This window comes from Sesamum indicum, linkage group LG1 (genome assembly GCF_026168435.1).
Source record: "Sesamum indicum cultivar Baizhima isolate 11 linkage group LG1, ASM2616843v1, whole genome shotgun sequence".
Lineage (NCBI taxonomy): Eukaryota > Viridiplantae > Streptophyta > Magnoliopsida > Lamiales > Pedaliaceae > Sesamum > Sesamum indicum.
In genome coordinates this window covers 4,610,823-4,633,791 of record NC_142657.1, presented here as the reverse complement: position 1 = coordinate 4,633,791, position 22,969 = coordinate 4,610,823, and the positions used below count along the sequence as shown (strand labels likewise).

Here is a 22,969-nt window from a genome sequence, read left to right as displayed (position 1 = left end):
GTTCGTACATTATTGAAATCGTCTACCTCTAAACCTTTTGAATCTACCAACCTTCTCATCCTATCCTTAGAGATATGGCTTAGCCTCGCATGACAAATCTTTGTGTTATCATTATCCAATTTTCATTTATGTTGGGCAGTCATAGTCCAATTAGACTGTTAGAGAATATAAAGACCATCCATTAATGTACCAAACAGATGAGAGACATTATCTATCATCAAATAAAAATCACTTTTATTGATCATAAATGCATAACCATCATTGTCTAAAATAGGATGGGAAATAATATTTCTAATTATGTTCGTAGAAAATAGCAATTCTTAAACTCAATCTAAACATGATTACTAATAACTAAGTTTAGAGATCCCACGGCTTCCGCAACAAAGGCCTTGCCATCACCTATCCTCAATATCATCTCATCCTTGCTTAGCTTTCTACTTCCAGCACCTGCAAATTATTGCAGATGAGAGCCCACAGTCAGTATCCAATACCCAAGAAGCAGAATTAGTTATCATATTCACTTCAATCACAAACGTACCTGGGTTGGAGAGGAGTTATGGGTACTCCCTCTTCCAATACCCCTTTCTTTGGCAATGCATGCAGACATCATTTGTGCTCAACCGTTGTGAACCGCTAACCTTCCTTTTTCCTTTGCCCATTCCACCGTGCCAGTAGGGGCACTTGGAGCACTAGTAGCGGCTGCGACGGTTTTTTCCTTTCCTATCTTTCTCTTCTAGCACCTGGCCCTCTTGCCTTTCGCCTAGAACGTCAAAGCCTCTCCTACCAATACGCCGGCGTAAACTTGTGGTTTGTTGCCTTGTATTGAACCATCATATTAACTAACTTATGAATAGACTTATCAAGTCTAATCATGTAATAGTTAATAATACATGCGTCGTAGGATGGAGGAAGTGATTGGAGGATCACGTCACTGTAGTTCACATTATCAAAGCCCAGCTTTAAAGTCTTTGAGCTTCTCCACTAGGGATAACATCTTGACCCCATGACTTTGTACAAAGGACCTCTCAGCCATCTTGTTCCCAAAGAATACTTTCGTGGAGGCATATCTAATACGCCAATCAAGAACCACATAAACCTGTTACATGCGGAGCATTATCGAGGGAACATCGTCCAGCCGATCATATTACTTTTGAATGTCATTAGTAATTGAAGTCAATATGATATTGCGGACCTTCAGTTTGTCCTCAAGTCACTTTTTGAATGTAAACATTCCTCAGGCAAGGATTCTTCCAAAAAGGCCGTCGGGAGTTGTTTGTCCAAGACATAGCTCTAGTTCTCAAAATCTAGATTCTGCAGCAATCATTATAGTTCGTGTCATTGAATTTGTTAGTCTCCATATTGATGTTTAAAGGGTTCTTAACATTTTCTACATAATAGAAAATAAAACAGAAATTACCAAATGATTATAATATTTATAAACAAGTTTAAGACATGGTCTTTAGCTTTTAAACCTCCCGCTATTTATACGATAGCCCGCCACTCTCAAATGGGGTTTTGAAAAATTATTTTCTAGTGGGCTTGGGATCCACAAGTATAATTTACCATGCCCCGCTTTTATGATTCGCATGGAAAAAAACTTATGGAAGGTATCCAATACCATTCTCATCTCATGAGATTCCCAAGATGTTTCGCCTCACCTCTTCACATGATCCCAAGGACTCCAAGCGAATCATGTTACTCAGTGTTAGGCCCGACCCATCAATCAAATCACACTTCAATTTTTGCCCCCTACGACTCGTGAGATAGGAAAACAGTGAACATGTTCCTTTCTTCACAATAATGGTGCAACTTTTCTCTATTCCAAATGTACCACGACTCGTGAGACCACATTTAGATACCGGTGGCTTCCTCACCACATTTTTGTGCACAGAAGGCTTGGATAAATAAAAATAATTTTAATCTAAGCCCATTATGGGTCTAACATTTGACTTGGTTCAACCAAGTGAGAGTTAAATTTGAGTATTGACCGAGACCTCATCACGTTTATCATATTACATGCATAAATATCAAATACTTCAAACATTTTAAATACACGCATCATGAAAAGAAACTTAGCACACCCCTGTTGGATGATCACGAGCCCAACCTATGCGACCCACTGAGCCCGCAGTGAGTCTGAGGTCTGTCTAAGGCGGCCCTATGCTATATAGAAGATAATTACCTATTATCATTCTAATGGGCCTTGTATCTCCTACTTAGGCCTCCTTTCATTGTGGGTCCTCTTCTCCATAGGCTTGCTATATTACAAAAATTAAAACCTCACGAGAAAAATGGCCAGCCGTCTAGCCGTAGGCTTGCAGCGTGCCCAGCCGGCCTCACTTGTCAGCACTAGCTCCTCTACCAGCAAGACCCCGCGCGCGCCCCCTGCCGAGCGCGGGTGCACTGCTTGCTTGCCATGCCCAGTGCGCGCCAAGTCGCGCGCATTGTGTAGTGTACTGCTACAGTGCCTTCTAACAATATTTTTTGTTTATTTTTTTTTTGTTCCACACAATAAACTGAAAAAAACAAGTGTTTAAAAAAAATCCAATTTTCCTTAAACACTCAAATTATTCAATTAATTACATAATGAAACAAGTTAATCTAAACATATAATTCTCAATAACAAAAGCAAGTAAATCGTACTTTAAAATGGTAAACACATTTTCATTCTTAACAAATAAAAAACACATAAAATCAACATCCTTCAAATAGAACCGGGCTCTGATACCACTTGAAAGGGGCAAGCGGATCGGCCCATGAACACACAAGCGGAAGTGAGAGATGGAATTACCTCATGAGAAACGAGAGGAGAAGCACAAATATTAAAAAACGAAATTACCTCTTCAGAATTCAAGCTTCCAACCGACTATTTGCATTGAATTATTCACCCAAGATTCCAAGGTAGCAACCCTTCAAAGAAAGTCCAGAACACACTAGAATGAACTACACCTTGATCTCTATGTTAGAAGAGATCAAGTCCAGAGTCTCACCTAGTGAGAAAATGGAGGGGCAGCCAACAACAAGAAAGAGAGGGAGAGATTTTGTCTGTTGTGTATTGTGTAATTATTTTCTAAATAAATAATTATACAAAATACATGTATATATACCTTGTATACATAAGTAGGAATGTGTCTAGATACATTCCATTCATCTATACGGTAACCCTTCCATCTATACGGTATGATTCAGTCATGCCATATAAAGAGGGTTCTAATTATGGCCAAGTTTGCACTTCCCAAAAATATAATTTCTTGGTCAACTCTCCTTTCATCAATTTGCTAGTGGGCCTTAATTAGTTGGTTGAATTTATATAAAATAAAATTCAAGTCCAATTATTTTTAATTAAATCTAATTTAATAAAATCCAACTAATTAACCCAATAAGTATTTAATCCAATTAAATACACAAACCTAAAATATCTCTTATTAATTAATGAATCCAATTCATTAATTAATAAAGACAAGCTCAATTTAAATTAATCCAGTTAATTTAATTTTGGGCATGATCTAATGGATCCCCATGTGTGAGTAATCCAATTACTTACACCTTGTGGAATTAATTATAAATTAATTTCTTGTTCTTCCTTGGTGATTTGTATGACTCTTTAGATTCACCTTTTAGCTAGACTTGGGCTAGTGTCCAACACTTTTAATTAATTAAATCTAATTTAATTTTCGTTCTTGATCAACCATTTATCAAGAAAGTCCACTATTATAGGTGGTCGTCTTGCAACGGTCCATAGCACTAGAGACTAGGTGAATGTCCATGTGAACATTTAGGCTCCCATTTCCATACAGATATGGTCCTTCCGTCTGCCGTCTGTCAGCCTTAGTCTAGTACATGGAATTTGGTTTCAGTTCCCTCCTAGACTAGATGTCTATTTCTCAATACTTGAGACCACGTTATGTTTAATTGTTTCATATAGGAACCTCTTTTTCCTACTCGACCAATCACTTTAGCCATAGGTTCATGAGGCATGAACGCGTCTCTAAGTGCATAGGAGATACCTTCGTCATGTATTAACAGGGGACGGATCCTCTTCTTGAAACTCACCATCCTCGCTACATATTCCAACTGCACTGGTGACAAGGTTTACAATAATCATGCCTCTGACACAATTACCTCCCTGCAGATCCAAGATACAGTCATCGTATGCACGTGACTGTCATAGTTCCCCAAGTCTCAAGACTACTCCCGTACTACCGGAGCTGGAGATTCAAGTTATACCAACCAAGTCTCCAACGCTACCATATAACGATCTCCATGAGTCAGTTCAGTCGATTCAACACCTAGCCAATCAAACCACTAAGATTGCATAGACGTCTCACGTCTGTCACCCATGAAATGTGGCAAATACATCAAATGAATGTGACTCTTAATGCAAGTCTCTATATGACACACGATGCCTAATCTCGAAGTTCTAACTTGGAAAGTTTCAGACCCAATCCTTTCGCATTTGATTTCATGATAGCTATCTAATGCGCGGTCCAACTGCACGGTTATCTAAATGGCCTGTGGGCTTTGTTATGATCTTAAATTAAATATGAACATACAGAATGAGCACAACAAAGAAAAAGGCCAATAGCGAACAATCATTTTATTCACTAAATAATATTACATAATATCAAGCATTGTCAAAACATATTACATCTAGGCCAATCTAATTGGACTTTTTTGTCATCTATCCTAACAATTAGGGCCAAGCCGGAATGGATCTATATGATGGATCTTTGATACTCAAGTTAGTCATGAGTTCAAGGTCTCTGTGAGAAAGACTATAGGTAGCAAAAGTGGTACCTGATGCGAGAGAACATTTTCATACATGCCGGTTAGGTTATAGAATTTCACATGCACTCTTGATCTAAAACACGATCTACGATGTGTTGTAGGCTATACATGCCAAAAATGAACAATGACAAGCAGTGTCCCAGGAAACAAGGCAGTCTTTTGTCAGTCAAGAACGCCTGTCCTTTTCGCCATGTACAGAGATCTCATAGATACCTAAGGTACTTAGTGAAATAATTATAGATGTAAAGCACTTTAGCAAGGTTTTCAAACATACTATTTCAAAAGGTCTTTAGGGGAGTCCTCAATGATGATTCAGTGACTATGATGGTCTCTGTTGAAATTGAAAGTCTCTAATGTATCTTTACAAATACCCACATCAATACATGTGATGCAAGGGGAAACTATAAATTTCAAGGGGAAATGGTATAGCACTTGCAGCCACATATGTCAGTAAGAAATGGAGGAAAGTTGGAAGACCGAACACTTTAGTATCGGTTTAGGCATTGTGGAATCGTGTATGTTGAAAAACAGGCAAAGCCATTCAAGAACAAGAAATCAGTCAAAGTGTAAACAAGGAAGAATCAGCAATTTGTAGCAGGAAGAAGGATTCATTATTGAAATCAAAAAAATGTATCGAACAGAGTCTCAGCACATCTCTTTAAATAGAGAGTGAAAATGAGAGAGAAAGACAAAACTAACTAAACTGCTATACTAAAAGAAACGCTAAGGAGCAAAAGAAAGAAAAGAAAAACGTTTTTCTCAAAAGACGACTACAAGCTCTAACACTACAATTCCAACATCCCCCCCTCAAACTGGAGGTGATGGCAAAGACATTAGCTTCAGTTTGGACTTCATGACTTGAAAAGCTGGCGCAGGCAAAGACTTAGTGAATATGTCAGCAACTTGATCAGTTGCTTTAACATGTGTGGGCAATACTAGTCCTTGTTTGAATTTCTCCCTCACAATGTGGCAATCTATATCGAGATGTTTCGTTCTTTTGTGGAAGACAGGATTGGCTGTAATATGTATAGCTCCTTTGTTATCGCAAAATAAAGGAATTGGCAGTCCTGCTTCAATCTCGAACTCTTGTAACATGTAATTTATCCAAACCAGCTCACAAACAGTAGACGCAAGGCTGCGATATTCAGCTTCGGCTGTGGATCTGGAAACAGTCACTTGTTTTTTCGTTTTCCACGAAATTGGAGTTTCTCCCAAAAACACACAAAAACCAGTCAGCGATTTCCTGGTTTGTAGGCACCCTCCCCAATCTGCATCAGAAAAAGCTATTAGATTTAATTTATTCTGAAGTGGAAAGAACAAACCTGTGTCTGCACAACCCCTTAAGTATTTCACCAAATGTACAGCTGCTTCCCAGTGAATTTGGCAAGGTGTCTGCAAATATTGGCTTAGTTGCTGCACACTATATGATAGGTCTGGCCTAGTAAGATTCAAATACAATAATCTCCCAACCAGCCTACGATATCTAGATGGGTCAGGCAATGGATCACTGTCCTGTGAGCTAAGTTTAACACCAACGAGGAGAGGTGTGTTCTTGATCTTGGACTGCATTAAACCCATATCTTTTACAATGTCAGTAACATATTTGTGCTGTGTAGCTAATAAACCTTGTGAGGAGTTAGTAAACTCAATGCCAAGGAAATATTTGGCCGTTCCTAAATCTTTGATAGTGAACAATATCGTCCAAGTACTTCTTGACATTCATCAAATCTGTATTAGTAGGTGCAGTTAATAGTATATCATCAACATATACTAATAACACAATGTAACCGTGCTTCAAAGGTTTCTTGAATAAGCAATAATCATATTTAGATTGTCTAAAGCCATAAGCTTCCATTCTTTCTGTGAATTTGGTGTTCCATTCCCTTGACGCCTGTTTCAAACCATAGAGAGACTTCTTCAATTTGCACACAAAACCAGGTTCAACCACTAATCCTTCGGGAGGATCCATGTATATGTTTTCTTTCAGAGAGCCATGCAGGAAAGCGTTATTAACATCCAAATGATGTATAGGCCACCCTTTTGTCACTGCAGTAGCTAAGAATATCCTCATGGTTACAGGTTTTACCACAGGTGCAAAACAATCGGTATAATCCTCCCCTTCCACTTGACTATATCCCTTAGCAACAAGCCTAGCTTTGTGTCTCTCTACAGTCCCATCAGGTCTTACCTTTGTTTTGTAAATCCACCTACACCCTATAGTTCTTTGCCCTTCAGTAGCCTTAACCAAATCCCAAGTACCATTAGCTTCAAGTGCATTGATCTCTGCCTTCATGGCTTCCCTCCATTCCATGATGTGTTGAGCTTCCTTATATGTTTTTGGTTCCTGTAAGGCAGACGAACAATCTAAAGAACACCTATCTCTAGGTGCTACAGAGTTAATGTGAATAGGTTCAGATTCAGTAATGGATGAAGTGCACACAAAATCATTAAGCCAAGAAGGCTTTGATGTAATCCGGGTGGATTTTCTTACCTGTGGCTCTTGTAATGTAGAAGTTTTGGTTTCAGTAGTGACATCAGTTTCAATGTCATTTTCTTTGCAAATATCATCTTGTATAGCGACAATGGGTAGAGGACATGACATATCAGTGCATTTCATGGATTCAAAAGGAAATACATTTTCATAAAATCTAACATCTCTACTAATAAGAATAGTCTCAGTTTCTAGGTTGTAGACTTTGTATCCCTTCTGTCTGTATGCATAGCCTAAGAACACACATTTATAACTCCTAAAATCAAACTTGGTTTTATTGGGAAGATTGTTAGAGGCATAGCACAAACAACCAAAACTTTTAGATGAGCATATGTGGCAGGTTTGTTGTACAAAAGTTCAAAAGGTGTTTTCCATTTCAATGTAATAGTAGGTAGTCTGTTTATTAAATAGGCTGCAGTAAGAAGTGCCTCTGTCCAAAATTTTAAAGGCATCTTGGCTTGGAAAAGCAAGGCTCTAGCGAGTAAATGTTGATGTTTTCTTTCCACCACTCCATTTTGTTGTGGTGTATATACACAAGTTTTTTCATGAATGATTCCCAATTGATGAAATAATTCTTGACAAGCCTGATTAGTGAATTCTGTACCATTGTCCGTTCTAATTCTTTTAATCCGTTTATTAAACTGAGTTTGGATTAAAGAACAAAACATTTTTAGCTTAGAAACAACTTGATCCTTGTAAGTCATCAAAAATATCCAGGTGGCTCTACTAAAATCATCAACAATGGTAAGCATGAACTGAGAATTTGATATAGAATATTCTCTATAAGGTCCCCATACATCTACGTGTAACAATTCAAAGGTTTCTAGGGTATTAGAGTAACTAGAATGAAATGGTAATCTATGTTGTTTTGCCAATGGGCATACATCACATATGTTCAATGTAACATTTGAATTTTTGAAGAGAACAGTATGCTTCAGGACATCAACACTGGTATGTCCTAATCTCTTATGCCATAGATCCACATCAGATGCAAGAGCCTTCATACAATGTAAATCATGTATCTGTTTTGTCTCATTAAGTTCTGTAATGTGGCTGCAGGTCCCTCTATTTAGCATGTATAGTCTTCCAACTAAGTTACCTACAGCCAAAATCTTCATGGTCACATGGTCCTGCAAAAGACATTTATTATTGGTAAAGGTTATCCTAAGAGAGTTATCATAGCATGCCTTACTCACAGACAACAAGTTATGTCTGAAAGTAGGTACATAAAGCACCTCATTAAGGATGATTTCTTTAGTTAATTGTATTTTACCTGTCCAGTTTACTTTCTTCACAGTCCCATCAGGCAATTTAACATGTATAGGTGAGTTAAGGGCCTTTGGATCAGTTAATAGTCTCAATTCACAGCACATATGAGTGGATGCGCCACTATCTATTATCCATTGGTTAATAGAAGATGCATTGGTATTGAATAAAGCAAGTGTATTACCTGTGAAATCTTGGTATTCTATCATATTGGCAGCAGGTTCTGGCATGTATCTCTGCTCATTCATAGCTCGTTTGACCTCCATTTTGATTAAGTCTGAAATTTCAAGATTAGAGTCATACTTCTGCAATCTCTCTTCTGCACTTGCATTGAATACCCTGTTGGAAGACCTGTTTTCAATTTTCTTTTGATCAAGAAGGGTCTTATACCATTCAGGAAAGCCTGTCAATTTGAAGCACGAACTCCTAGTGTGTCCACTCCTCTTGCAATAATCACAATATTGTGACTTCTTGTCAAGTCCTCCCTTTCCCTTTTCTCTGTTCTGATTTGCAAACTGCCTTCTTCCTTCATAAATTCTTGCATTCATGGCTCCATCTTCAGGTGCAGCAATGTGAACTTGTCTTTGTTTTTCAATATGTAACAGCATTGAATATGCTTTGCCAATAGTTGGTAGAGGTTCCATGAGTAAAATCTGGCTTCTAATATGATCATAAGTATCTTCGAGTCCCATCAAAAATTGTATAAGTTGTCTTGACGATTCTTGGCTTGCCAACAACTTGCTGGCATCACACGAACAGTTTGGCAGCGGGTCTAAGTGAGCGAGTTCATCCCACAGTTTTTTTAGTTTAGTGAAGTAGGCCGAAATTGTCATGTCTCCTTGTGAAAGAGATGAAATCCTCCTTTGAATATCGTACAACATGGGCCCATTACTATCTCCAAATCTTGCTTCAAGTTGTTCCCAGAGATCTTGAGCAGAAGATGTATACATGAAGGCTTCAGAGATTTCTTTACTTATTGAATTTAAGAGCCAAGATGCAACCATACAGTCTACTGTTTTCCATTGATCCATTTCTTCCTTGTTTTCTTGAGGTTTAGTGTACGAACCATCAATGAATCCAATCTTTTGTTTCGCCCCCAAAGCCAATTTGATTGCCCTGCTCCACGTCAAGAAATTGTTTCCATCTAGTGGCGCAGAAACCAGACTCATGCCTGGGTGTTCGCCTCCATGAAGTTTGAGTTTTTCTGGCCACACGATTATCTTCTTGTCTTCACGGGAAGGTTCACTTCCATGGCTATTTTTTCCAGACATGCTTCGCTTTTCAAGATTCAACAAGAAGAATCAAGAAACAGGTTAAAGAAAATCGCTGGTAAGTAATGTCCGAATGAAAGGGAAAAACGACGAAATTTACACAAATAAAGTGTAGAAGATGAAGCCACTAATCCGTGGCTCTGATGCCATGTTGAAAAACAGGCAAAGCCATTCAAGAACAAGAAATCAGTCAAAGTGTAAACAAGGAAGAATCAGCAATTTGTAGCAGGAAGAAGGATTCATTATTGAAATCAAAAAAATGTATCGAACAGAGTCTCAGCACATCTCTTTAAATAGAGAGTGAAAATGAGAGAGAAAGACAAAACTAACTAAACTGCTATACTAAAAGAAACGCTAAGGAGCAAAAGAAAGAAAAGAAAAACGTTTTTCTCAAAAGACGACTACAAGCTCTAACACTACAATTCCAACAATGTACATAGGAATCTGATGAAAAAATAGCACAATCGGAGAAATATGCGAAGCAAATATAGTAACTGAGATCATCAGTTGGTTAGAAAAAATTTGAGTGGCTTCAACTCTAATTACCATATATCAATGGCTAGGGCATGCCCACAAAGTCATAGGTCGCTTTATGGAGTCGGGCGCCTCCACAAGCAATATGCCACCAAGACCATAGGTGGCGTACAGGATTACTTATACGTTACGACAAACACAAACATCAAGTTGATAGAAATAACCGAATTGAACTATTTAAGTCTGAAATTACTATATAAGTCTATGATATTACCACAAGGAGGATTTTGATCTCAAGCCTAAATTAAAATTCGCAGAAAGACGATGGATGTCTTTAGTGACCTTTGGGAAGGTATAAACCCATAACTCGAAGTAGCTAGTCCTCACCAACTGAACCCAAGTGTTGGTGGTTCTAACTGCACTGAGAGTAACAGGCAGTAATCTCTGAATATTTTAATTTTGCATGTGATGATTTATTAATATCTATTTCGACTGAGATTTTGTATATTGCCGTCAAAATGGCAAATAGGCATAATGGAAAGTCTAAAAATAAAAATTTATCAATCTTATTAAATTAAAATTACTCATATAATATAAAAAATATCCAATATAATGGACTTTAGCTAATATATCATTTTTTGTTTTAATACTGGACAGTGCTTTGTCTATCACTATATTTACTTCTTCATTGATTAGTTTAATACAATATCCTGAAATATAATATAAAGTTAGTGAATAAGACATTCAATACTTTGATTTAAAGATCATTTTTTATTTAATAGTAATGCCTAATAAGTTTCAACCGTAATTCAAGGATCGAAAGACCTTTAGAGAAATTTTAAGATTAACAGGGGGTAATTTACAAAATAGATGTCAGCACTCAAATATTTATGTCAATATGGTTTATTGAAAAAAATAAAGGAAAAACTCCGAAATGATGTGAAAATAATGGTGAAATATGATGATGAAAGTGATATAATTCATGTGAGTTTCAAACATTGAGCTAAAAGTAGCTAAAGCCCGAGAGAGAATTAAGTGTTTGAGTAAGAGTTCAAGTATGAGAATGGATGTTATCAAATTATTGGATGGAACTTCTATTTATAGGCCTTTGTGGAGCAGAATCCGGAGAGTAATTTTGGCGAATCCGGTGCCATTGGATAGCTATACAAGTTAGCTAAATAACATAAAATGAATCTTAGGATTCGGACTTATCTTGAAGGACTTTGGGATTTTGACTAAGTCTTGTCTAGTTTGTCCAAGTCTTTTAGGATTCAGCTATTTACTGGTTATCAACAAGGTTGCCACCAAATGGCTAGAAGCCTCGTGTAGATATTTTATAGTGAAGTGTCATAATATATTGGTAATCTGTATGACGTATATGCCTAGTTATTTGATAACGTGTCGGGCTGCTAATTAGCCTGCTCCCGGGATCTCCAATTTAGTAAAGAGAAGAGAAAAGGCTTTATAAGCCTTATATACCTGCTCATAGGCTAGTTTATTAGGACCAACTGGGCTAATGGGTGTGCCTTGGTTCGGTCCAAGAAATGTAGAGGGGGTATCATTGCTCCCGACACTCCAAGGGGCTGGTGGTAGAGCTGGATTGCTGGAGTAGGAAAAATATCGAGTAGAGAAGGTCGTCTTCTCGTTCGTGTTATCCCAACTAATTCGTAGGCAGACCAATTGGTTAAGCTTTTTTGTAGGAGGATGAATCCTTATGCCAAACGAAATCTTATTCATGTGGGTTGAGGAAATTTCCAATCTATCTGCAAAAGAATTAATTAGTCATCATTACAAAAGAAAAGGGAGAGGAAGAGTCTTTTCCCAACTCAAAGATCACACGGCCCTTGATTGGGCGGTTTTTGCCAGCTGGGCGCCCAATTCCTGTGCTGATGGGGCGGCTGTGGAGTGTTTAGGGTACCTTCCTTCTTTAGCCATCCCCTATTTTCATTTGCATATGGTATTCTTCTCTATTTATCTTTCTTGATTCTTTTGTTAGAAGGAATCAAGATCGAAAAACTCACCCTAGGTAAGAGGAGAGGGATGGCCGAACATGGTGATGGAGGAGGAAGGTTTGTTTTTTTCTGTGTTGTATATTGTGTAATAAATATTAGTACCCTAATAATTGTACACAATATATATATTTATATATACCTTGAATAAATGTGTCTAGATACACTCTATTATCCATAAGGCAACTCTTCAAACCATTCCAAATAGAGAAGAGTCTAATTATGACCCATGCTAGCACTTTACAAAAATTCAATTCTTTGGTCAACTTTTCCTCCATTAGTTTTGCTACTGGGCCTTAATGAGTGGGCCAATTTTATATAAAACAAACTCAAGGTCCAATGAATTTTAATAAAATCTAATTTAATGAGATCCATTTAATTGAACCCACTAAGTATTTAATCCAATTAAATACTCAAGCCCAAATTGTCTCTTATTAATTTATGAAAACTAATTCATTAATTAAACAAAGACAAGTATAATTTAAATTAATCCAATTAATTTAAACTTGTGCTATCCATCCAATGGATCCCCATGTGTGAGTAATCCAATTATTTACACCTTATCGAATGAATTTCAAATTAATTTCTTGTTCTTTCTCGGTGATTTGTGTGTGACTTTTTAGGTTCACCTTTCTGCTAAACTTGGGCTAGTGTCCAACACAAATGATTAATTAAATTCAATTAATTAATCGTTCTTAATCAATCCTTGATTAAGAAAGTCCACTACCATGGGTGGTCGTCTAGTAATGGTCCATGGCACTAAAAATTAGGTATCTTTTTGTATGAAATATTTAGGCTCTGAGTCCATACGGATACGGTCCTTCAATCTACCATCTCCCAGCCTTAGTCAAGGGCATGGAATTAAATGTCGATTCTCATCCTGGACTAGGCGTCTATGCTTAATACTTGAGATCGCATTACGCCAAATTTCTCGACATAAGAACCTCCTTTTTTTATTCGATCAATGATTGTGGCCATATATTCATAAAGTATAAATGTATCTTCAAATATATAGAAAATACTTCTATCACATACTAATAGGGGATAGATCCTGAAGATCCACCCGGTTGTATGCCCCAATTGTCGAGAGAGAGAGTCTTGCATTTTAGAGAGTTTGAGGAAGAGGGATTTGAGTTAGTTGCTGAAGGTGTGGAATTGGATTCCATATACACCTCTCTCTAATCAAAAGAAAAAAAAAAAAAAAAACACACGGTTGGGTGTGTGTGAAAAATGGTGTGCTCTCACAAAGTCTCTCTCTTCCCTTGATTTTCAAGCCCACGGATTTCCATAAAGAAAATCTAAAAATACATCTTCTTCATTTTTCTTATTCATTTTTACTTTTGTGTTCTCCTTGAATTGAATTCAAGTTGATAATGAAAAAAATCGAATACACTAATTAATAGTGTGATTCGAAATTTATTTTTTTCACTAAATCTAATCCTTTTTAGCAAGAGGCTTAAATTCGTCTTCCCACAGTGTGGTGTGGACTATCTTTAGAGGGATTTTACACTTGAACCCTCAAAGTGAATGGATACGAAAAGAATAGCAGTCAATGCTTGTAGCCAAACAAGAAAAACATCAAGGATAAAAATCTCCTTTAGATTTTTCACATCTCTTAGTTTGTTTTTCTCGTATTTTTTGGCCTTTGCATATTTTATTTTACACCAAAATCCGAAAAAAAGATCAAGGGTACACCCCTTGATTGGGATTTATTTATTTGATTAATTGTATTTTTTTATTTTTCACACTTCAGTCACGCTTCCCGAGCCAATCCACTCCCTTCAGTGACAATCCAAGTTTTAAGTTTTAATTGCAATTTTAGTCCTCTTTCTTTAAGGGGTTGGCAACTTTAGTCCTTTAATTCTAGATATAGCAATTTTAATCCTTTAACCTTTCAAAGTAGTAGCAATCTTGGTCTTTAAGTCCAATTATTAACCATTTTGTCTTTTTATGAATAAAACTCAAGAGTCATATCACATACTTTTAATTAGACCCAATATGCTTTTGAAATAAAATGAAGCATCTATAAACTTCATACCTTAGTTTGATTGCGTTGCAATCAAGTATTCCAAGCCCTTGATTTTATAAACTTCTCCCAGCCATACTACCATAGTAGATAGTTCATAAGTACTTGATTCTTTCAACAACAAATAACAATAAATCCCATGAAAGGTCTACAAGCCATCGAGATCTATGTAGAACACTAGCAAAGGAAGATCTCGTCCATCTTTTCGTTCAAGAGTTCTATTTTGAATTGTCTTTGGATCTCTCTTAGATTTTAAGAGAACTTTGAGGTATTTGGCTCTAGATCTTTCCAATAAGTTCCATTTATCATAATATTAGGAACTGTAGCGCTTTAGAAATTTACCCCATGATCTCTTCTTACTGGTATTCGACCCTGGATCTTCGGGTACTGTAGACGTCTGACTGTATTTGTTATTGAACAAGTCAAGTACCTGCGAACCATCTATTTTGGTAGTGTAGTTGGAAGAGGTTCGTAAATCGAGGGCTTGGAGCCAATGGCAAGGCAAACAAACAAAAGTATGAAATTTATCAAGACGTAATTTTATTTTGAAAACGTGTGGGTTCTGATTAAAACCATGTGATACGATTATTAAGGTTTTATCGCAGAAAAGAAAAATGATCAAAAGTTGGGTTTAAGGACCAAAACTGTTACTATTTTGAAAGATATAGGACTGAAATCGCTACATCCAAAGTAAGGACCACAATTGCCAACTCCTTAAAGATACAGGACCAAAATTACAATAAAAAATTACAACTTGAATTGCCACATCATCAAATTCACTGAAAGCCAAATTTAGATACTGACATTGCTAACGATGAAAATTTTTTCCATCAAATCAACTAAAAAGAATTAAAATTGTCATAATTTTTAAAAGTACATAACCACATTATAAATTTTAATTAAAAATGACCAAAATTACCACCTTCTATACTTGCACACCTAAAATTGCAATTCTCACAACGTTCAATGAAATAAGATTCTGGGGTCTAACTAATATTCTAAGAAGTATTTATAATTTACTTAATTATCCTTTCGATACAAAATAGAAGTTTATTTAAGTAATTTCATGTGTTTAAACAATAGTTCATGTACAAAAAAATAAATTATATATGATTCTTATTTTTTTTATTAATTAAACACTAAATAGATTTACCTTGTTATACTAACGATACTATAAAATAATTATTATTTTCTATATTATAAATTACTACAATTTAAAAAATCATAATAAATCAAAATTATCTATCACAATTAGATAAAATCGATACAAAATTCTAAGTTTTGACCATAATTAATCAATATTTACTTGGTTTTATCTGCAGCTAAAATGTTCGTCGTAATTTTTAATTATAATAAATGTTTTGACCTCGTCTAGAGAAACAACGACTAATAGTCATTGCAATAATAATTAATAGTATCTTTCGTAATTTTTTACTTTTAACCATGCTGATTAACATAATATTTATTCTAAAGAATATATATTATACTATGAGATTACTTGAGGAATAATTAACACTACATGCAAATCATACGAATAGAGCAAAACAAGATACCAAAAAAGAAAGAAAAAGAGAAACTAAAATCAAAATTTGTAGATTAAATGCACATTTTGGTTTTCCCCGGATATGATATCTGGCTTTCATTTTTTGTACATTTCTCGAAGATAATATAATTATAATTAAAATTGAGGCTTCAATATTTCTTATTTTTCTAAAGGCAAAAAAATGAATGAATGTTTCATAAATATGTTTTTATAATTGAAGAGGAGCAAATTTAGTGTTATGGTTTTACATAAATACATTTTTTTTTTCTTTTCTTTAAAAGAATATCATACATTTTTTCTCCCTCCCACACTATATCATTATTTTATGTAATTCACATTTTTTTTTATAAATCCCATATTTATGTTTACTTATTTGGTATATATTTTTCATCTTTAAAAGTTGATTAATCAAAATAATTGTATGAATATTTTATTTTTAAGTAATTTTAAAACCAATATGTACAAGCATGGAGTGTCACAAATTACTAGTTTTAATAATTTCCATCCCTAAAGTGTTGAATGAAATTTTATTTCCATTAAATAGATTTAATATATCTTTTTCTTAACCAACACATAATACTGCGAAATTATACTTTGAGTCCCATAGGATAGGGGTTCAATACTTTTAGTTCTCTATTTTACGAGATTCTTAAAATGGTCCAAAAATAGAGAAAACTTGATGCATATAGTCCTATGCTTTACGATTTTTTCAAAATTATTCAAAAATTAGAAAAGCTGGACACATTTAGTTCCATAAATTTCATGAATTATGGGACTAAATGTGTGGAGTTTTCTCAATTTAAAATCGATGAGGACTAAATTTATTGAGTATTTTCAATTTTGGACTATTTTAAAAATCACTTATAAAAAAGATTAAATGTGTTCAGCCCCTTTTCTACAGGACTAAAATATAATTTTGCCCATAAATACAAAACCTAAAGTAAAGTTCTTTGGAGAATATAAGCTTCTTAAGGGTTTTTTTTTTTTTTTTTTTAATAAGCTTCTTAAGGGTTAAAATACATACAATCCTCCTTTATTTTAAAAGTCGGCTAAAATCCCCATCTATTTTAAAAATAGGTTAAAAATCCTCTGTGTTTTCTTAAACTTAGCTCAATCGTGCCTTTTCGTTAAATTTAACTAACGGCGTTAATTTTTTCTTAAAATTATCATTACACCCTTACTTAATATATATTATTTTTTATTTTAATAACCGTTGGATCTATATTGATTATATCATAGTCATTAGATCTAGTAAATTAATCTTAACTGATGGATTTTAAATTTATAAAAAAAAATTAAGAATTTAAATTTTATTGATAAAAAATATATATCATAAAAAATATGATTTAAAAAAACAAATAAAATTAACACCCCCCATTTTCACCCCACAATCACCGCCACCCCCCGCCTTCACTCTTCCCGGTAGATGGGAGCGACGGCGACGTCGCGTGGCTTGGGCAGCTGTCGCGATTTTAGATTTAACAATTATAGTTTTAAATTTCAATTTTAAAAATTATAAATTATTTGAATTTAAATATAATTTGTTTAATATTTTAATTTAAATTATAAAAAATTAAAAAGAAAATTATATAATTTTTTTTATATTTTTTCAAGTAAATATTTTAAAAAATATTTTATTTTATAGATAGATGAAAATACAAAAAAATCACTCAAAATAAGTAAAATTTGTACGTGTTAAATATATAATTACCATAAGGGCATTTTAATAAAAACACCCAGAAAAGGGTGAAAAACAGTCAAAAAACATTCTCAAACGCACAAGGAGAACGTTTAATGCATCTTTCGTTAATTACTAAAGAAATGAGTGTTTTTTGCTGAGTTTTACAAAATATAAGGGGATTTTTAGCTTATTTCAAAAATACAAAAGGATTTTTAACTTGTTTAACAAATTACAGCAGGGTAAAATGCATTTTAGCCACATTTAATGATCATAATTTGAATGCTAGCCTTAAATATCTGCCCCGTAGACAGCAATTGGGCTCCTAACTGAATGCTTGGCTGATTGCCAGACAATATATCCCTGAGAAACAGTGCTGGTACCAGCATTTTCTGATCTACGAAATGTAATTTCATATGTTAATTTCTGGTTCAACTCTGAGAAATTAAGTGTCTGTGGGCTGACAGCCACATTGATGCCTCGTGGTGAAACAACCTCAACAGTGTAACTCGAACTGGCGTCCCCAACATTAGTCACTGTCCTTGTGAATGTCTGATCAGATGATCCAGACCTGATCGAAAACGAAGGATAATTTAGCTGTCCTTCATGAACTCTTGAGTTGGACGAGCAGTTAAGGTGACGTTGCAGAACTATGAAAATTTCCCGACTCGTGTAATTCAGACCACACAAATACGACTCATAGTCTTGAGTCTCGATGTCATAAATGAGTCCGGGATCATTTGCTCGGGTGGGATTGACATGACCTGCACCGGTTGCTAAAACATCAGCAGGCAAATGCCTCTCGTCCAGAATCGGCCGGTTTCCAAGATTCATTGTATCAGCTGTAGTCATCATTGCTGATTTGATGGCAGCTGGAGACCAGTCGGGGTGTGCACTCTTGATCAATGCTGCAACGCCACTGAGGTGAGGGCAAGACATGGATGTACCAGAGATGACATTGAAATTGTTTTTCGTGTTAGTATTATTTTCGACAGAAGTAGGCCATGCTGCAAGAATGTTGACACCAGGGCCTAAAATATCAGGCTTCAGAATTCCAGGGCTTGAGATGCTTGGGCCTCTGGAAGAAAATGAAGCTACCATTGGAGAATTCTTATCACCAATTACTGTTCCTTTGAACACGATAGTTGCAGTTGGAGAAGATGATGAATTTATATAGGCAAGGATTTTTAGACCATCCTCGTAGTTGACGTTTGTAGCGGGAAGGACATGAGCGTCTGCTGATGTGCTGAAGCCCTGGCGCTCCTCGTCGATGAGAATCATGGCTGCACCACCAGCATCTTTCACTGCCTGTCCTTGTTGGACTGATGTAGTCCAGCCACCTATGTTGCACAAGACAATTTTTCCTTTCACACCTGTGTCGTTCAACGATGATATGCTGCAATGCTGAGCATTGAAGTCACTAGCATTTAATCCGGGGTAAACTAGGGGAAGCTGCTCTGCAGGGAAATCCTGCGGCTGGAACGCTGATTCACCATTCAACTCCTGCTTGTTCCCCAGCACTGCAGTGGCCACCAATTTCCTGTCAATTGTACTTGCACCAACGGTGAGGATCCACGGGGCTTCATTTGACAACGATGTGTAAGAGGGACCGAAGTTTCCTGCAGAGCAGCTGACGAAAATTCCTCTCTCCATCGCGCTAAATGCACCAAGCGCAATGTTGTCGTCGTGAAATGGCCTGGATGGTCCACCAAGCGAGATGGAAAGCACGTCCACACCATCTTCAATGGCAGTATCCATAGCAGCTAATATGTCACTCTCGGAGCACGAAGGTGAGCAGACTTTGTACATAGCCAAGTGAGCCAGAGGCGCCACGCCAACTGCCGTGCCGTTGGCCATCCCAAACAGATTGGCACCTCTTACAAAGTTGCCTGCTGCAGTGGCAGCCGTGTGAGTGCCATGGCCGTCAAAATCGAGTGGAGTTCCATCTCCATTCCTGAAATGCCTTGCTCCAATGAGCTTGTTGTTACAGGCACCAGTAAAGCCGAACTCGCACGTCCCCTTCCATTTAGCAGGCGGGGAAGGCATTCCTTCGTCGCTAAACGAAGGATGATCAGGCAATATTCCAGTATCTAAAACACCAATAATGATGCCCTTTCCATAGTTTGAATCACGCCAAAATCCCATGTTTTGGTGCAAACCGAGGAAATTAGGCGTATGAGTCGTGTGCAATGGCAATACTTGTTGTGGCCTTGCAGATATGAACCCTTTCTTCTTCTCCATCACCTTCACTTCCTCAGATGTTAACTTAGCCGCGAACCCTGGGAACACATTGCGGTAGGAATAAACCATCCGGGGCGTCTCGATTGAGCTAGCTATAGTTGTCGGCAAGAACGACTCGTACCAGCTCTCCAAATCTTGGGATTGATCAGATAACATTGGGCTGCCTGGTAAATCAACATGAACTATATAAGTTTCTAAAGAAACATCATTTGCAATTACTAAAGATAACTGCAAAATGAGTGCACAAATGAGAGAGAGAATTGGCATCTGAGCCATGCTTTTTGATGGCTGTTTTGCTAGAAAAATATGATGTCTTAAGATCAAGACTGTGCGTGTTTTGCTCTCAAATAACTGAAACTGGTACTATATATAGCTGCTCACCATCTTCCAACTTAGGAAGTCATTTTCCTGTACTCTCCAAATTTATTGCAAAGTCTTCCTTGGAGGGCTTCTTGGAAAAGCAGAAAAAAGAAAGGTAAATTACAAGGGGGCTTTTTAGAGGTTTGTTTTAATTATAAATATCTTTATTATTTGAAAAAATTACAAATACCCTCTAAAATTACGAATACCCTAACAAATACCTCTCTGGGTTGTCATACCCTCCTGAAATTATAAATACCCTAACAAATACCTCTTTGAGCTGTCAAAAGAGGGTATCTGTTAGGGTATTTATAATTTTAAAGGGTATTTGTAATTTTTAAATAATGAAAAGGTATTTGCAAGAAAGTAAATCCCAATAACCCTTCCCAAAAACAAATGTATTTACATGCTAAACTGCTAAGAACTTTTCAGAAGCCAACTTTTAGGAGATACTCCATAAATCTTGCAATAAAATTGTCCTAAATTGTATATTGGTGAGAGGAACTTTTTAGATCTTGTCAGCAAGTCTGAAGAAAAGTGATTCAGACGAACAAGTCAATAAACAATTATCTGTAATGGATTTTTAGTGTTATAACTTTTGGAAGGTTTTTGAATTTGAAAAAATAAATAAATAAATAAACTATCACAATCATTCATGAGATGTGAACTTTATGTGAGTTTTGTGGTATGAATAATTATGATTTTTCCAAAACAATTTAACAGTAACCCAATCGAAGTAGTCCATATCAATATAATTTTTCGAGATTAATTCACCAAAAGAAGAAGCTCATTGTCCCCACATTAGGAGGTTAGGTTGCTCTTTCTTCTAAGTTCCGGGCTGACATTTAATTGTTTTTCTTTTTCATATCTAATTCAGTTTTTTCTATTTAACAAAGTTATTTTCTGATGCTCAAGCACAAATGCGTGCGACGCTATCAATATTTGATTGAGTTGGCACCATCTATCCTCAATGAAAGAGAGGTTCAAGTTGACCCATTCAATTAGAATTTGGACAAAAATACTGATGTTAGTAAAAAGAGATATAAGTTTTTTATTTTACCCATCATTTAATGTTTTCATGTATATAGAATGGGTTTAACATCATTATATTTTTTCTCATATAAATATAAAATCATTACATGAGAATGTTAACACGTGGTAAAATTGAAAATTTATATTTTCGTTTTGCTGACTTTAACATTTTTCATCCAAATTCTAACAAAAAAAGGTCGATAAATAGTGAATTTTTGAATAGGTGTAAGTATAATTTTAAAATTTATATAAAATAAAAAGTATAATTTTATATTTTTAAAAGAAGTCTACCTGTAATTATTTTGAAAAAAAATAAATAAATAAAAAAGCACAAACTCGTGCAGTAACTTCAACATACCATTTACGAATTTTTCAGCTTCTTTCAGTAATCATTTGCAAGTTGCAAGCCCAAATTAATGTGAAGAGTCGTAATTGGACGACCAGCTGTCTCCGGAAAATGTACGACGGGGACGAGTTCTTCTGCGCTGTGACCCTGGCGAGGTCAGCAGAAACATTTATGCGTTTGTCCACCAATCTAGCTATGTAATGAATGTTTTCCCCACAATCCAATTGGCCTAGTTGAACAAATATCTTTAGTTGTTCCTTCTTGTCATTCTCTTACGCTTAATCATTTTATGATAATTATTTATTAACTATACTTAATTAAAAAGAAAAAATGCAAGCTCCTCCTATGATATTGTAAATGATCTTCTATGAAAAAAAATAGTAATTTATCCCTCTGTATTTTTTAAAATACAGGGTAATTGTTATTTTTTTCTTCATAAGGGGGTAATTTGTTCATTTGCAATATCATAGAGGGGTAAATTGCATTAAACTCTTAATAAAATTTGATCTATATATTATGATGTAAAATAAGAGGTGGATGCATTGTAAAAGTGTTTGTATAGGCGTAAGGCGAAAGTATAGTGCTTGGTTGCATGGTTTTACGGTGAAATTTCAAACAACTACAACTCTTGATTCAGTTGGGTTACAGGACAATCTATCCATGATTTCAATCATCTTCGACAGGAGAATCGAACCCCTCACGACCATTTGTCGCTAAATTCCATCATTTGCCAAGTTATCCTTTAGATTCTTCTATTTTTCTGTCAGCTTTAATTATTTTTTCTATTTTCTATAGTTATCTTTTGAGCCTGATATTATTTCGATTATTGTTAGCCTAGTAGAGTATTTCTAGATCATGTTTTGTGGGCTTTTGTAACAATCCAAATTTTAGCCAATTTCAGGCTTGTAGTACTCTTTTCTTTTAAATCGCTAATAACTCAGTTAAGAGATTCATTCAACAATAAAATTATTTTACTTTTGGTCTCAAATTTTCAAGAATAATTGAAAATGTGTTGTCGTTATTCGTTACTTTCAATTGCTTCCGCTCCACCCTATCAATTGAATCTGTAGTATTGGTAGTTCTATTGTAAGGTTATATGATTATGCGCTTAGTCATATTTCATGGTAAAGTGTGTTTTAAATATATTTTAAGCTTAATTACACATGTTCAAATATTGAAATTTAATATAAAAAAGATTATATAATATATATTAAATTCAAATCAATTAGGCATTCTTGCTTGTTTTAAAGTTTTTCAAAACCAATTTCAGATTAATAAGCTGACGATGTTTGTTGTTTAATACGTTTTGTGAGGTTTGAAATTTTATCTTCATATTTTACATATTATTCGTTGTAGTTCATTCAAAACTATGCCATCAACGTCACTATATATGCATTAGAAAATTAAGAATACATTGCATAAAAATCTCTGTTTTAAAAATTTA

The 22,969-nt window shown here is 35.5% G+C and overlaps 2 protein-coding genes across 3 annotated transcripts; both read right to left on the bottom strand.

Annotated features, from left to right (window-relative positions):
* Positions 1 to 5,376: 5,376 nt before the first annotated feature.
* Positions 5,377 to 10,237, bottom strand: LOC105156734 (uncharacterized). Of its 2 annotated transcripts, none has more exons than XM_020692482.2 (2): positions 8,730 to 10,237; positions 5,377 to 6,056 (listed from the first exon to the last, which is right to left on the bottom strand). In XM_020692482.2, the coding sequence occupies exons 1-2, from the start codon at positions 9,814 to 9,816 to the stop codon at positions 5,596 to 5,598; spliced, it is 1,548 nt and encodes a 515-aa protein (XP_020548141.1). In that variant the 5' UTR covers positions 9,817 to 10,237; the 3' UTR covers positions 5,377 to 5,595. The 2 variants fall into 2 exon arrangements, with proteins under 2 accessions (XP_020548141.1, XP_011071257.1); XM_011072955.3 differs by lacking the exon at positions 5,377 to 6,056 and adding an exon at positions 8,117 to 8,409.
* Positions 10,238 to 17,690: 7,453 nt separating this feature from the next.
* On the bottom strand, positions 17,691 to 20,138 carry LOC105156724 (subtilisin-like protease). The gene has a single exon (XM_011072946.3). The coding sequence runs from the start codon at positions 20,061 to 20,063 to the stop codon at positions 17,838 to 17,840; it is 2,226 nt and encodes a 741-aa protein (XP_011071248.1). The 5' UTR covers positions 20,064 to 20,138; the 3' UTR covers positions 17,691 to 17,837.
* Positions 20,139 to 22,969: the final 2,831 nt, after the last annotated feature.

What these genes read in the sequence shown, in the direction of transcription:
- LOC105156724 (XM_011072946.3), bottom strand. Translation starts at nt 20,063, where the DNA reads ATGGCTCAGATGCCAATTCTCTCTCTCATTTGTGCACTCATTTTGCAG.
- LOC105156734 (XM_020692482.2), bottom strand. Translation starts at nt 9,816, where the DNA reads ATGTCTGGAAAAAATAGCCATGGAAGTGAACCTTCCCGTGAAGACAAG. An exon ending in AGAATACCAAGATTTCACAG is followed by an intron (nt 6,057 to 8,729) that starts GTAATACACTTG and finishes TTTCTGATGCAG; the next exon opens with ATTGGGGAGGGTGCCTACAA.